This window comes from Liolophura sinensis, chromosome 4, assembly GCF_032854445.1.
Source record: "Liolophura sinensis isolate JHLJ2023 chromosome 4, CUHK_Ljap_v2, whole genome shotgun sequence".
Taxonomy (NCBI): domain Eukaryota; kingdom Metazoa; phylum Mollusca; class Polyplacophora; order Chitonida; family Chitonidae; genus Liolophura; species Liolophura sinensis.
The window spans coordinates 1,492,906-1,508,493 of NC_088298.1; the positions used below are offsets into that span (position 1 = coordinate 1,492,906).

Here is a 15,588-nt window from a genome sequence, read left to right on the forward strand (position 1 = left end):
GGATGGAAAATATACCAGCTTTACATACAGCTTTACAGCGTTAAATAAAGCGTTACCGCGTTCATTACAGCGTTAAATATAGCGTTACCGCGGTCATTACAGCGTTAAATAGAAAGAAGAACACGCATATTACACGTTGATATTGTTTGCAGAAATTTGCCACATATAATGTAACAGTGTTATCTTTATTAGCAATTACGCTTTCTGAATATAACAACAATAACGTCACTTAAAATCCGCTTTCTAAACAACACCTTTACCAGTCTGGAGTCTTATACAGTCTTTTAGGGTGAACGCAACAAAACATGTCTATAGAGACAGTTTCAGAACGCTTGCTTCAGACCCAAATACACCTGCGTCTATTTCCAGCCGCAAAAGATCAAAGAAGCAAATGTGGGTGTGTGCGATGTTCAAATGTTCACATCGCGTATACAGTTAAACGATTGTTTTCGTTATTCGCACGAAACAAAAGTCAAGAACTCAAAAGAACGGTTCTGAAAACAGAATGGATTCACAAAGGGAAGAAATGTACACAGTTAAACGTTGTCAGTTTCGGTCGACGACATGGCCGCCTAGGTTAGTTTGTACTTAATGGTACGGATAATCGTTGTTAATTAGCCATGTGCGAGCTATCGACACGACCTGAATGTTGATAACTCGTCGGAACGGCCGGTTGAAACCTACAACAGCGCGCACGTGGGTCTCTTCCCCGGTACCTTTAACGGCCAAGCGGGGTCAACAGGCACCGTATACAGAAGGCTGGCTTCAAAGGCGAAATGCGTCTTATCTGTGTTTATTTTCTATAACTTGGAAACAGCGCTCGGGTTAAAGCACGCTAGCTACACGGAGCAAAAACGTGTAAAGAGACAGGACGTTTGATGTCGCATGGTATTTCGCCCGACTTCCCGCTTTTTACGTGGTCGATGTATAGTTGGTTACAGATATAAACTTCAGTGGGGCTCTTTTAGGAGATAAATGTTTGTGGTAAAGATGTAAATTTAGTTTATAAAATTGCATGGAATGGTACATCAGTCGGTTGCTTTGTTTAGGTAATGCAATTAAAATCAGCTTAGTACACGTGTTTGTCATTTACGTCATTGTTCAGCAACCAGAACAGAAACGTATAATCATGTCAGCTATACTAGTGACTTTCTAGGGGTTGTGTTGGTCGAATTATTAATATCAAATTGGAACATAAATACTGCTAAGATAACTGTCTGGTGTGCAAGGGCCCTGGGATTAAGATAGACGAAGCTATCTATCTATCCATCTATCAGCGTGTCATAATCAAAGTGTATAAATACCATCATATATTTATATGACTGAACTCAAGACTATTTTCACATGTACCATGGTGGTCAGTTTTATGGGTGGCGGAAACCGGAGTCGCTATGATAATTTTCTGGCGAGTGACTTCCCCACGTGTGACGTAAGCTACAGACCTGCTCACCATGTTGGTGGCAGAGAAGTGGTCTTCCAATAATGCAACAATGCCCAGAATTCAGTTCAAGGAGGGGGTCATCTGCATTGCTAGCAAGGCTCCATGCAAAAATTGATGAACAACGTGCCTATGGCTTGGATTGAACTCTCCAGTTAGTGTTTTTAATACCTCCAGCCTAAACACCACTTAGATAAGTGTATCAGACGGATTCGATGATCTGATTGGTTACAGTAAACGCATATTCCGAAATAATCTAAGTTCTTTTAAAAGACCCGTCTTATATATATATATATATATATATATATGTCGGTATATACCTGACAAGCTTCATGACTTAAAAACCCAGGCGAATGACAAAGTGGGCCGTATAAATACACCTAAGATATAGTTAGGTGTAATGATATGATAGAATGTACACAGCCTTCCAGTACATAATATATATAACCGCCTCTTAATTGATATTCGATAAACACCGAATCAAAGACAGATCAGTTTCTCACCCATAACCGATCTTCACAGAATTGCCTTACGTAAACAATTAATGAGCCCACTCAATTTTTGTTTGTTTATGACCTTCATGGTACAAATCTCTTCATAAAAAACGCCTCTTACTGAGCACAAAGATTGGCAAAAGGAATGAATACAAAGGGAAACCGGGCCAGGCCATCACAGAGGAAACCATGAAAAAGTCGCAAATTAATTAACTCGACATATTTTGCGACATACAGCCAATTAAGGGTTCATTGAATGATGTCGGTAGTAGGCCTAATACTCACATGTACATACGTCGGGAGACATGACATGTTGCATGCGTACAACTATAAGCAGTTTACAGTCGGTATCGATATGGGAAATCAAAATCCCTTTCGGGGCCTCTCCAACTTAGGATACATAAAAAAGATAAAGCGTAACGCTTGTGACCAGGGAATCTTGTACCTTTCTCACCATGAATATGTGGCTGGACGCTCCGAAACATGGCCCCTTTCCGAACCCCTCCGTCTTATGCTACTTCAAAGATGAAAGAGTGTCTGAAGATGAAGTGGCTTATGTGAATTTCTTAACATAAATAGATACTATATAGGAGGCATGGGAATGGGCATATATGCATGCAAGTATTGTAAGTATTCATGTCCGACTCAAAACCCCCTGCGGAGCCCCTCCGTCTTATGATACATAAAAGATGAAGGGTGACTGACAGTAGGCCATCCCCGGTGACTTCTGAGCATACCCTAACATTTAACGCCGCCAGTCAGCACAGGCTAGGTCGTCTCCCCCGGCTTTTCATCTTCTATTTTCACAATTTACCATTGTATTCTGTGTTGGATGCAAGGAGCGCCTAGCAAGCCTCAAAAGCATCACAGCGCTTCCAAGCCAGAAGTAAAGTAATGCCATGTGTGTAGCACAGGGGGGCTGGCTTTTGGGTATTCGATACAATACACAAATGTGTTTATGTCCCCCGAAATAAAGTACACACTTCTCCCGCCTCTAACAGTATACAATATCAAACGGCGGTCCCGTCGATCTGTAAACGCTCGCTGTGGAAGCATTCACGCTAAACGCAGGCATCTCTTAGAATGCAATAACTTGTAAAACGTATCTAGGAAATCTTTATAGAGCGGAATAAAAAATATATAGGGGGTGGGGAAATGGGGTTGAGGGTAGGGCAGACCAAAAAGAAGAAGGAAAAGGAAGAGAGGTATTCTGACCTACCGCCCGCCCCATCATGTTTTAAACTCACATATATCTTATATCAGCAGATATAAAACAAAACGAACTTGCACGTACGCCCTATATATAGTGACTGGGCATGATGGAAACCTACATGATTTCGTTATGTACGTTGCTGTCGTCATTGAAGTGTCTATCTCCATCAAACGCGAAACGGACATCACCGCTATAAACACGTCTCGTGTGTCAATCAAGCGAAAACAAGCAACTTTTCCGGCCAATCTGTTGTTGTTGGCGGATGATGAGAGACGACTCAACCAAGCGCGGCAGGAGATGAGGGACTACTTTCACGCAATTTAAACATGGTGTTAGTGTTGGGTTACCGCTTCTCTTTACGTGATTCCATCCTAAGAACATCGTACTTAATATACTTTCTTAGTTCTTTGGTGGCTTGGCCGTTTTGGGAATTCCTCTTGCGATTATAGATCTGGAACGTCCATTTCGGTTGTCGGCTAGTATACGAATATCTGTTTCGATGCATACATTAGAGACTTTGTTTTCTTGTGCCAAAGCGAAGAAAGCATGCTTTACTGCCAATAGATGATACTGTCCAATGCTTTCCATTTCATTTCATAGAATTAAGGGAATTTCACTGAACCCAGTTCACATAATCCCCACGTAATTCCCGGATATTCCTCAGCAACTTGTACCACACGTACATACATATTCGGCATCACGTACGTACTGATGGCGGAGGTCGAGTAGTCTAACCTTAGTGATACACCATGCATAAATGCAAGCAATGGGGGCATTACACATGCAGTTCAGATATACATGCATGCACGGTGTATGCCACATGGAAAGTATACCATCAGACTGTATAACGCGTAGTTCAAGAGTAGTGCAACTCTGAAAAACGAAAGGCTCCTTTTGACTCAGTACTATGGCGCTTTATTTCGCCATCAACAGGAGAACCATACCTGTATATGTAAGCTATATAGCAGTGATTACCATTTCCTTTGTTTCTGAACTATCCGACTGCATCGCGCTTGATGTTTTTCCTGTGTACAAACGTAGCCAATACCGATCATATAAAAAATAAAATATTACGGGTGATTTTATTAATGAAACCACCGCAAAAGATAGAAACACATGCAAAGCCAACTTCCATCAGTTCCATGTTGCAGAGGCGAATTACTCCAGGTCGTGTAATATATATATTACTGAGGTACGAAACTTTTTTTTTGTACACCGTTAAACCCCATTCACACATTCATTCTCTTCGCGTGTATAAAATGACATACTCAGAGTTATCCAAAACTGGTGTATCACATTGGTGTTGTGGTCAATCTGAAGGGCATTTTGAACAAAGACTTTTGCTCAAAACACGTTCCAAAGTCCATGATGTGTGTGTAAACATTCCCAAAAAAGTCGTAGTGCAGTGTTATGGAATACGTGAAGCCATGAAATAAAAGAATGCAATACCAAATGTTTGATGAAAGTTCAAATATGATATTTAATTATTCATAATAATTATAACAATAAATACATCCCTTTTTTCAGATATATCCAGGCCACTCTTGTTAACAAACTTCTCTAAACATCACATGATGAACACACTTTTTGTAAAAGCGCGCGTGGAAAAATAGATCCCAGGGGAACTTTTTTCGACAAAAAATATAGATCACTTTTCTTTGTGTATATAATTTTATAATCTTTGACTCGAATTTTTTGGACACAATTATAAGGCAAGCTTTACAAATATGTGAAAAATAGATTAAATCTAACAATGACAATATAGGCACCACATCAAACATAGTAAATATGTATAGGACAACGACATATTCAGTCACAAAATTTTTCTGATTCCAAAATAACAAAATGATTAATAATAACATTAATTTAAATTACATCAAAGCACCAGTTAACTGATTCAAGGGAACTATGTTTTCTAGTTCAACGTCTGATTCGCAGTAATCTACGTCGATCATTTCGTCTTCTTCGTCTGAAAAGTCACGTGGATCGGATTTCAATTCGTCACTGTAGATTTCTTCGTCCGTAGAAGGAGTTAAAGGCTGATCAGAGCCGGAGTCGGATTTCTGTTTGATTTTCTTGTTCTCATGAGTTTTGATGTGCTTGCTCAGATGGTCACTACGCATAAATCGCTTCCCGCATTCCTCGCAGGCAAACCGCTTCTCTCCCGTATGCGTCCGTAGATGGCGCTGCAACTCATCGGAGCGCGTGAAGCTCTTGCCACAAAACAACCAATTGCAGACAAACGGTCTTTCTCCGGAATGCCACCTCAAATGCGCTTTCAGATGAGACGTTTTCCCGTAGACTTTCCCGCAACCCGGAATATGGCAGATATGCTGCTTCTTTTTGGAAGGGTTCGAGTTATTCGGATTTTGACAGTTCGGGCAGCGACAACGACGACACCGCCTGGCGGCCGCCATCGGCTTCATTCCTGAATACATGGGAGATAACCCCATTCTGACTTCGGACGGCGAGCCTCGCTGCGCTAGCATCATCTGAGGAGGCATGTATTTGTACTCTGGGGACGATATCGCCACCGAGAGCGGGGACATTGGTGACTGGACTTGTGATGATGGGGACGGGGACTGTAAACTCCACCACGGTATGTCAGCCTCTGACGCCGGGGGTGGGGATACCTGTTTCGGTGGGAGGCCGCATGGTGACATGGGAAGCGCCACAGGTGAGAGAACCGGGGACGGGGTTGGTGTTGGAAGAAATCCCTGCCCTGCGGCCAGAATGTTCTGTTGTATCAATCTCGCCTGGTGCATGTCGTAGTTGAAGGAGGGAGAGTGGGGAGGTTGCATGGTGGCTAAGGATTCCGAGGCACGGGACACGCTTACAGCCGACAATTCTGCTAATCTCATTGCCGCTGCGGCGCTGGCCTCACGCCCTAAGAGTAGCTGGGCAAGCCCCGGGGGAAAGGCACCGGGTTGGGCACCCATCCCAGCGAACGGGAACGGCATCATAGAGTGAGCGTGAGGTTTGACCAAATCAGACGAGGGCCCCTGGCCGATTCGGTTACAGGAAGAAGACAGCATGGCCAAAGATGAGACATCTGGACGGGTAGCTATCGGCTCCTAAAATCAACATAAAACAGAAGGCGGCGTTAGGTATTACATGTACATGTCACTCACCCAGCACAGGGTTTGAATATGCAAATTAGAAAGGAATAAACAGACATTTGTGGATTAGATCTTACAAAAGCATACTGAACTAAACAAAGCAAATGGGCTACAGGTCGCAACTGTGTGGACCAAAGCCTTTTGTAATTTTCTGGAAATATGACTTTGAGCAGATCTCTTGATTGATATTTTGTCGGCATTTCTATTTGGATTTTGGAACAATTAATAAAATTATTGTAACAAGTCTTAAAACAGAATTTTCACCTCATTAACGTCATCGTGCAAATCCATCCATCAAGTAATATTGTTATTTTGTTCAATGTTAGGACTTATTCTTCCCTAAGCCATACTAGACAGAAAAACGTCTAGTTGCATATGTCGCAGAGAAAACAGCTGCGATGTTCTAATGACAGGTTGTCAGTTGCCCTGTTACGTGGTGAAGGACAGTCTATTTCGGCACAGGTGTTCCGAGATGTTCGTTTTGCTTCCTTGACAGACGCTGACCACACCCATCGTATAGCATTACACACGTTACGTAACATGTGCCTATCTTTTATATCACATCATGGCAGGCACGTGCAATTCTACTATGCCCATAAAACGTGCATACTTCTCCAGCCGTACGTGGGAAAATCTGTCAGCAACCTGCGGATGGTCGTGGGTTTCCCCCGGGCTGTGCCCGGTTCCCTCCCACCATAATGCTGGCCAGCGTCGTATAAGTGAAATATTCACTAGTACGACGTAAAACTCCAATAAAATATGTAATAAATAAACAGAACAACCATAACACTATTGCTAGTTATCCTATGCATATGATATAAATAACCTTTTATGTAGTGCTTATAAAAACTAGTCCAAAAACTAAAATTTATTGCATAATTTATATATTGGTATCTTAAGATATATTTAAAACTTTATGACAAAATATGTATATGTATAAAATCACCCAATACCTTAGCTGACAACACAAAATGTATCAGGAATATCTAACAGAAGAGTTTTATGTTTGTTAACGAAGAAGCATCTAAAATTTCAAGAAAACTGTTAGTCAACGTGTAAGACTAACGGTGTGGATTTAAAGAACTTCAGGTGCACACGTCTAACCCTATATACAGCGATAGCTAGTTTGCATTCGTTAATTAAGTACCCTCTAAACTGAACACAAAACTTTTAGTGAACGTGCGAGACGGGATAATAGTGTGAATTTCTACAAGTTTAGATTCCCAAGGCTGTAATAGCGGTTGCGTATTTTTCTGTTTGATTCCACTGGCACCATTAGCTCAGCAAACTGTCTGTCCCCGCGTGAGAACAATTCAGAGCCTGGCTTGTACCGTAGACAACAACAACGCTGGGGATGATCGCGATGGAACAACAGGACATCGTCTTTCCATGTGTAAAAAGCCGATTAATCCAATGCGATTCGATTGCTTTTCTATTTAATGTCCCTTAGAGCTCTTTTGTGGTTTCGCTGCAGACAGATCGGAATCAAGGGGCCAATTCGGGCGCTACGGTTCAGTGAGCACACGAGGGTTCAACCAGCCGTGAGAAGACTTTCGGGGGAAGTTTTAATCCGATCCAAGTTTACGCAGGCGTACTAATTGTATTATCACACGTCCGCTATTGTTTTCGTGCACGTCCCAGCAAGGATCGACACTAAGAGAGCACTCAGGGCTAAAAGCTTTGCTTACCTCTTTAATTTTAATCACATTAACTTTGAACTCATCTCACAATGGCGAAAAAATAACTCACAAAGCGAACGGAAATTCCAATTGTATTTTTAACGGCTTTGGGAAAAAATTGCCTTTAAGACGGCCATCTGTTCGATTCAGGAACTGCAGATTGCTTGTAAGTTTCATTTCATACTGCTGTTTATATTTTCACAAAATAACCGAGCTTTGAATCTGTATTTTAAACCAATTGCGAATAGACGGCAAAATTTGGAACTCGATTTTCCAGAGGTTATTCGCAGTGTGAACAGGTCTTAAAATATATACTTTATCAACTTCGTTCTCGAATAATTTACTAGAAAATTGCCTAACGTTTTTAAACGGGTTTCGAAGATTTAACATCACTGTGTATAATGTAAGCTTTTGTTGTTATTTGATTGGAGAAAAAGAGCAGTTTGAATGTTAAATCTTACAAAAAGCTACATTGTCTCTAAGATATTGATATGCTATCTCTGTAAGCAAGTCATAATCAGCGTTTATTAGCGATTTTGATAAAATCTATTACACAAACTGAAAGCGCACTTTCCATCAACATATTCTACAGATGTTCTACAACTGTATTATACAGTTCTATTGGCTGTCAATGTAATAAACTGCATATATATACCATACCTGTATAGCATGAAATCCATGTTGCCTGGGTAAAGATAAAGTCGACATGATGGCGGAAATGCCGTGTCGTGATGTTGGTACAGGAACAGTGTTACGTTGGCATCAAGTAAATCCAATGAAAAAAAAGTTCCCAACTAAAGTCCAATGCTTCACAAACTTTGGTTAAATTCCCTTCTCTCAGCAGTGGTGAAGTTCTCGCATGTAAATACATCCAAATTCACTCCAGTGCTTACTGGGTAGATTCCAAGTACAAATGTATATATACGTCCAGTACAGCGTTAAGTCCGATGTGTTATAGCCGTATCCACAATAGTATCTACTGGAATGTCCCCAGCGTGTGAAGGTGTACAGGCTGTACAGTCCTTGATCACCACCCAGTTTTGACGATGCGTGGGTATGCAAGGAGGGCAAACGACTGACTACTCCGCCCGTACCGAGCCCTTTTCAATACCACGATGTCAATAGCGCTGTTCCCTGCTGCACGCAGAAGGCCGCTTTGAAGTGCCGCCAGCCAATCGGAGCGCGCCTCCAGCCCTTTGAGGTCTACCGCCAGCCAATTACATTGAATAGGCGGGTGGTTTAAAAGGAAATTAAATCCTTTCTGTCTACAAGCTTCTTAGAGGCTGTTTGTTGACTCACATAATAGGTTTGATTATGCGGAGATATTAGAGGGGCCGAACGAGGCGGGGATCTCATCAAGTACGGCCAATGCATATACACAAATAATTTGGGCAAGTCCACATCAAAGAACGTAGGACGCTCTGGATTGGTCCGTCGCGATCACGTGATCTTGGGGATAGTTGTAAATCAGTGAATGTTCGTTGTCTTTTTTTGTCCCAATAATTCGGGCAACCGAGCTCTCGCTGTGTGAGGCATTGCGGCGGGATCGGCACATTCTGTTAGGTAACGAGGTCTCGGACACTACGGTGTTCTGTTCCCGGCGTCCCCGTGCACTCCTGCCGCCAGCGTGCTCTGGAACGCCGGCAAATTTCAGTCGTCCCTTCATGGAATTCCGACGCGCGACCGGAGCTATAGGAATGACATTTCACTCGGCCTTTGAAGGCGGCCGTGTTACTTGCTCGCCCTATACAGGAGCGATAAATCTAACGGCAACGACGAAATCGGGTCTTCTTTGACAAAAAGATTCCAACATGCGTGCGACAACATTCTATACCCCTGGTTAAAGTTGACAATTAGGCTAATAACGTGGGGGAAAGAAATACTTTCGTAATCTTCTCAGTTAGTATACTTAGGAAAGGTTTGGTAATTAATATGGAGTACACGTTGAAATTGATGTGTTTTTAAAATAACACACCTGTTGATATTCTTCAATTAAAAAAAAAGATAAAGTGCAACGCAACTATCAATAAGGAAATAAAAACACAGCCCCAACATTTTTCATTTCATTGTGTCGTGAAACGGAATGGAAATTCTTCCTGATGCGTTATAGTCTACATACGAATATCGAGTGAATTACTCTGTTGAGCTATTTGGAATTGAAACCAGAATAGTAAGATCTGAACGACAGAATTTCTGAAATTAAAAAATAAAATTTTCATGTGAAAATTGTTTTGAGAACTTTCGAAGGTTAAGCTTCATTACAAAGTACTCATTTAACTGCACCACCCTGTATTTATTCTCCAAATGCTAATAATACCTTCAGAAAAAAAAAGATGAAAGGCTTTTTTCCTTTCATGTGTCAAGAATGTCGGTTATTGTCAAAGGTAGGGCGCTATTTAATCCCACCATATAAATCTATATAGGTCAACTCAAGCTTAAGTGCACACTGCTCAGCTCGGTGAAATAGCTTCATTTAAAACCCTCGCACAAAGTTGCAGCTGTCGGTGTAGACCTTTGCGCAATTTACATGTGCATCTGAAAATTGCACATCTTCACCTCCTGTCGTTACACGAATCGATTTCGCGTCCATAGCTTGTGAGCACACCTGGCTCGAAAGGTGTGACTTTCAGGAAACCTACATTGTTTACCTGTGACCCCCCGAAGGCTCGCGTGACTGAAATAAGATTACTGCACTGGCTCGCGCGCTCTAGTTTATTTCTGATCTTCCCAGTAGATAACATGAACAATTGGACGGCATTACAGGCGTTACGTTATCTTACGAGGGTTGAGCAATTATGGGATTATGATGTAGCTTAAACACACACGGTCTTTATCCTAAGAAGAAAAAAAAGACAAAAAAATTACTAAAATCATGGACTACAATCTTCCTCTCAAATGCCGCATAAGTTCGTGAATGATCAAAACTCCAAATAAAAAGTTAAAAACAATGTACCTTAAAGCTAATGAAATCATAAAAACAAATGAAAATATCTCGCAAAAATTAGCACTCCGTTTTGAAACTAAAACACAAATAACGTTAGCTGAGTTTGTAAACATTGTATTCAATCCGCAAAATGTTTTCCGCTTTATTCCAGAGAGTGTAATTTAACCAGCCATAATATATTTCATTTAATGTCAAATATATTGATAATATTATAATTAAAAATCAGGTATGGACAACCAAAGGTTCGTTACTGGTAATTATGAACTTCACTATGTACAGCTCGGAACAATTAGTAAATTCGTTCATACAGGTGATGGTTTATGTGAACTTTACGCTACTATATATATGTATATGTAAAGTTTTTAGCGCACATACTATAGGCTTGTATATGGAATACGATCAGAAACAAACATTTAAATATTGTTTAGAACGGATTAATCACTCATTCAACGGCTTTACAGGTAAAAGAAACTGAAAACGTCGCCAAAACTTGTCCGACTTTTCCCACGGAACTAGAAACGTCTTGGCGACAATGTGGTGTTTGGTGGATGTAATGGCCATTACAACACAAATCTATACTATAAAATTGGCCTACTTGGCCACCCCCCCCCCCCTTCCCGGCCGCTCCTCACCCCTCCCCCGGTCTACCTCCGCCCTTTACAGTTGTATATCTTGAATAGTGCATATAGCTTACCCTGGTGCAGGTCAGATATAGCCTCACTCAAGTATAAGAGGGCTAGGATTTTAATACGAAACAAATAATGACCATTACTTCTTTAGCACCGAAAGTTACCACTTGATATGAAAAATAATGGCCATTAACACCGATAGCTCCAAGCGGAAAGTACTGAAAGTAATGTCCATTAAAGTGCACAGTACATTTCTCTGGAATCTGCAAACCTATATAAGCCAATCAGCGAGACTTTACGTCTAGGTGCCGTAACAGACGTATCCACATACCAGTCGCCTCGTCACCCATAAGGGAAGGTCAAGGTCAACAACAGCAAGGCCAGAATGCAGAATAACGTTGTTTCGACACAAACAACTCAAACTAAGAAAGCATTTACGAGTGTTTGTGAGAAAACAGGACAGATGCATGCACAGAGATGCAATCAACAGTTGTCAATGATGCCGGAAAGAGGCAAATAATGTTTTAGTTTGTAATCAATATTTAAATGGTGTGCCATGTTATATATAGCTTAAATAGTCTTAACAGTTTATAATCTGTCAAAATTATTAGGTATGTAAATTAAGCCTAATATATATATATATATATATATATATATATATATATATATATATATATATATATATATATATATATATGTGTCTGTGTATATATATATATATATTCCCTGATTAATTTCCTGTCATTTAAGTCTTCATTATATCATGGGTATATATATATATATATATATATATATATATATATATATATATATATATATATATATATATATATATATATATATATGTCTGTGTATGTGTGTGTGTGTGTGTGTGTGTGTGTGTGTGTGTGTGTGTGTGTGTGTGTGTGCAGTTTAATATCGTACACAGTGTTTATAACAGGGACGATTACACAATGTAATATTATGGCTAGTATGTACACACGCATGTCTTCATTACATCACATCTTGTAAAACATGCAAATACACACATACGCATACATACAGAGCTCTTCCTCAATTGTGTGTTCGACGTCTGATACGCGTGCGCGGATTCTACTTACGTGCTGTTTGCAAAAATTGCTCTGGTGATATACTTGTTTAGATATTTGTGCCTGTAATGTGAATGGAGATATCATATGACCACACAATCACATTTCCTGATATCGATGCGTGTGCAGTTTACAATAGTAACAACAAAACTATGTGATTAGGAAATATCATAATTATGACGCATGCGCCCGGGTGTGTCCTGTTCTGTATTATATCGGATTATAAGCAAATGTTATCTAATAAGGTTTTCATATCTAGACACACAGGTTAATCTCGAAGTGGATGAACAGAGTATGTGATATAGCAAACTATTCATGCTGTTGTAATTGTTGACTTAGAGTCTACATGTGTATGGTAACGCGCGTGTGTTGTTTGTATGTATAAACTTCCGCTCTCTGATGTGATAGAGGTTATAGCCTTATCTCTGTATAGATGGATACTTTTCTTATACAAGAATATAGTTATAGACAGGCGTGTATATATAGCTAATTCTTTCATAATAGCGAAATGAAGGTCTAATAAAGGCTATTTACACAACTCTTATCGCTTTAATTTTTGGGGGGTTAAATATACACAATAAAGCACACGCGCTTGTGGCCGTTCTTCTGTATCACGTGTATAGTCAGCTTCCTGTATGTTTCTACAAACATTTAGTCAACTTTTTCGTTGCAGACACAACTCCGTCAAACCACTTCCGGTAATATACATTGGATGTGAGCCGACTCATTAAAAAAAACGGTCCGAAGTATGTATCATGGCTGCTGACTTGTAAGCCCTCGTAACGTGCAAGAAATTAGGGTTTATCAAACGTAAGGGTTTAAATAAAACTAGATCAAGAGAAAAAACGTCAAAAAGAAAGATATTAAAAAAAGCAGAGAAGAAAGAAACTAAAAAAAAAAAGACCCTTGTAGTGATATAAAGCCTATACCACAAAGCAAGAGTTTTCATACTGAAATTTAATAGGCTTGAATCGGCGCGACGGACCGGCGTTCTAGTTAAGGGGGCCTGCTAGACTTCAAACGAGATCAAATATAACAGAATGTAGATGATTACAGTTCACCATTTTTCAAACGCAAGGGGAACGAACTGTGGAGCTGCAGTAATAGACTAAACTCACTTCAAAGAGAGCCTGGTCACAATGAACGGATTACAGCCCAAAGTCAGACACCGTATTTTTTTTTTTTGGCTTCGCCCTGCTGGTGTGCAGCAGGGAGACGCACTTGAGCCTGTACTATAGACCGGTCGGGGTGGGCTCTTCAGTGGATTTATAACCAGTGAGATTCTATTCACGAGCGGACCCAGCTTTTAGCCTTAATCACACAGTGCTGAAAGGTTCGACCTATCCAGTTACAGGACACACACATATATGTACACATTTCAACTTAGCTTCAATCCTTCCTCGTCAAATTTTACAAAGTGCCCTCCCTTTGTGGGCATTTACGTTTACATATGTAAATACAAGTATGCACAGAACAAATGCACATTGGAAATCCTGTTAATGGTAGTGAATATGTATTTATTTGATTGGTGTTTTACGCCATACTCAAGAATATTTCACTTATACGACGGCGGCCAGCATTATGGTGGGAGAATCCCTGGCAGAGCCAGGGGAAACCCACGACCATTCGCAGGTTTCTGACAGATCTTTCTATGTGGTAGTGAATATAGTAAGACTACAACACATTTAATTGATGTACCGATGCATTTAGATGAGCTCTTCGATTCTTATTTATTTATTTCATTGGTGTTTTACGTCGTACACTTAGACACTCTTAGTGTATTTTATTGACGTGAAATTAACTCTATGATTATATCTGCATTGCTATTATAAGAGTTCATATCATTCCAGTTTTTGACATAATGAATTTATTTTCTTAATCCTGGTTTCCAAACCATACATGTCGTTGCATTAATATTATCCCTTGTATAGAACAGATTCCTCCACCCTAGTAAACCTGAGTGCCGCCATATACATGTGAAATATTTTGGGGTACGAGCTATAATGCCAGCAAAAAAAATAAATATTACTTATTTATATAAATATGAGGAGGTTCTCCACCTTTTACACCTTTGCTTCTTTCCAATATCAGCATTTAGTGACGCTTTCTTCTTTCCAAAACCGCGTAACAGTATATATAATGGCAAAATAAAAAATTCCAGCAAATCTGACTACATACACATTTTTTCGCAAATTTTCTAATTAAGTGCCTAGATCGTCCTTGAAAACATAAAAACGGTTTATTTTACATACATATATGTAACTGTTATAAATGCCGAACTTATTTATTTATTTACGGCGGTCAACGTTATGGTGAGAGAAAACCTGAGAAGTTACAGAAGTTATTACTAGATATCAAAATGTTAGTACGTGAATTTCTTGATGTTGTACCCATTGTGACTTTAGACAGACTGTTGTTCGTCCTGCATCGAAATTACAAATTTAAGTTGAGCGTATTTCACTTGAGCGCACTTGCTCCCCGTGGTGGACAGCAGAGATTATCAACTAGCCCTATGGACAAAACTGATATAAATTTAATCATGACTGATTTACGTTGTATCAGCATGGACGTGTTCATCATTTTTTTGAAATTTGATAATAATTTCAGTATAACAACTTTCATTCAGTATTCAGCATCATTCCAGTATAGATTACTTTAAAATAAATAGAAAAAAATGCCCACTGTTTTTGTCAAACAACAATTAAGGACCATACAACTCATTATTTTTATGATTATTCTTCACAAATAACACTGATAGTTCACGAATGTCGCTAATCGGATGTTCATAAGAATTGGATATGTTCAAGGGGAGCACATTACGCCTTGGATAGAGGCCTTTATTTGAAGACTCATTTCTGAAAGTTCACCAGTCATCATAAACCAGATACAGATACATTACCTTACACTAGACCATCGGCTCGCGTGCATGTGTACTCGGGAGATTATTGGATTATCTTAGGCACACACGAGTACTAGGATAATCC

General features: G+C 39.9%; 1 protein-coding gene across 1 annotated transcript; it reads right to left on the reverse strand.

The window, feature by feature from the left end:
• Positions 1-4,684: 4,684 nt before the first annotated feature.
• LOC135464776 (transcription factor Sp5-like) lies at positions 4,685-8,982 on the reverse strand. Its single transcript, XM_064742321.1, has 2 exons — positions 8,604-8,982; positions 4,685-6,219 (listed from the first exon to the last, which is right to left on the reverse strand). Exons 1-2 carry the CDS (start codon positions 8,649-8,651, stop codon positions 5,017-5,019), a joined length of 1,251 nt encoding a protein of 416 aa, XP_064598391.1. The 5' UTR covers positions 8,652-8,982; the 3' UTR covers positions 4,685-5,016.
• Positions 8,983-15,588: the final 6,606 nt, after the last annotated feature.

What these genes read in the sequence shown, in the direction of transcription:
- LOC135464776 (XM_064742321.1), bottom strand. Translation starts at nt 8,651, where the DNA reads ATGTCGACTTTATCTTTACCCAGGCAACATGGATTTCATGCTATACAG. An exon ending in ATGGATTTCATGCTATACAG is followed by an intron (nt 6,220 to 8,603) that starts GTATGGTATATA and finishes TGTTGATTTTAG; the next exon opens with GAGCCGATAGCTACCCGTCC.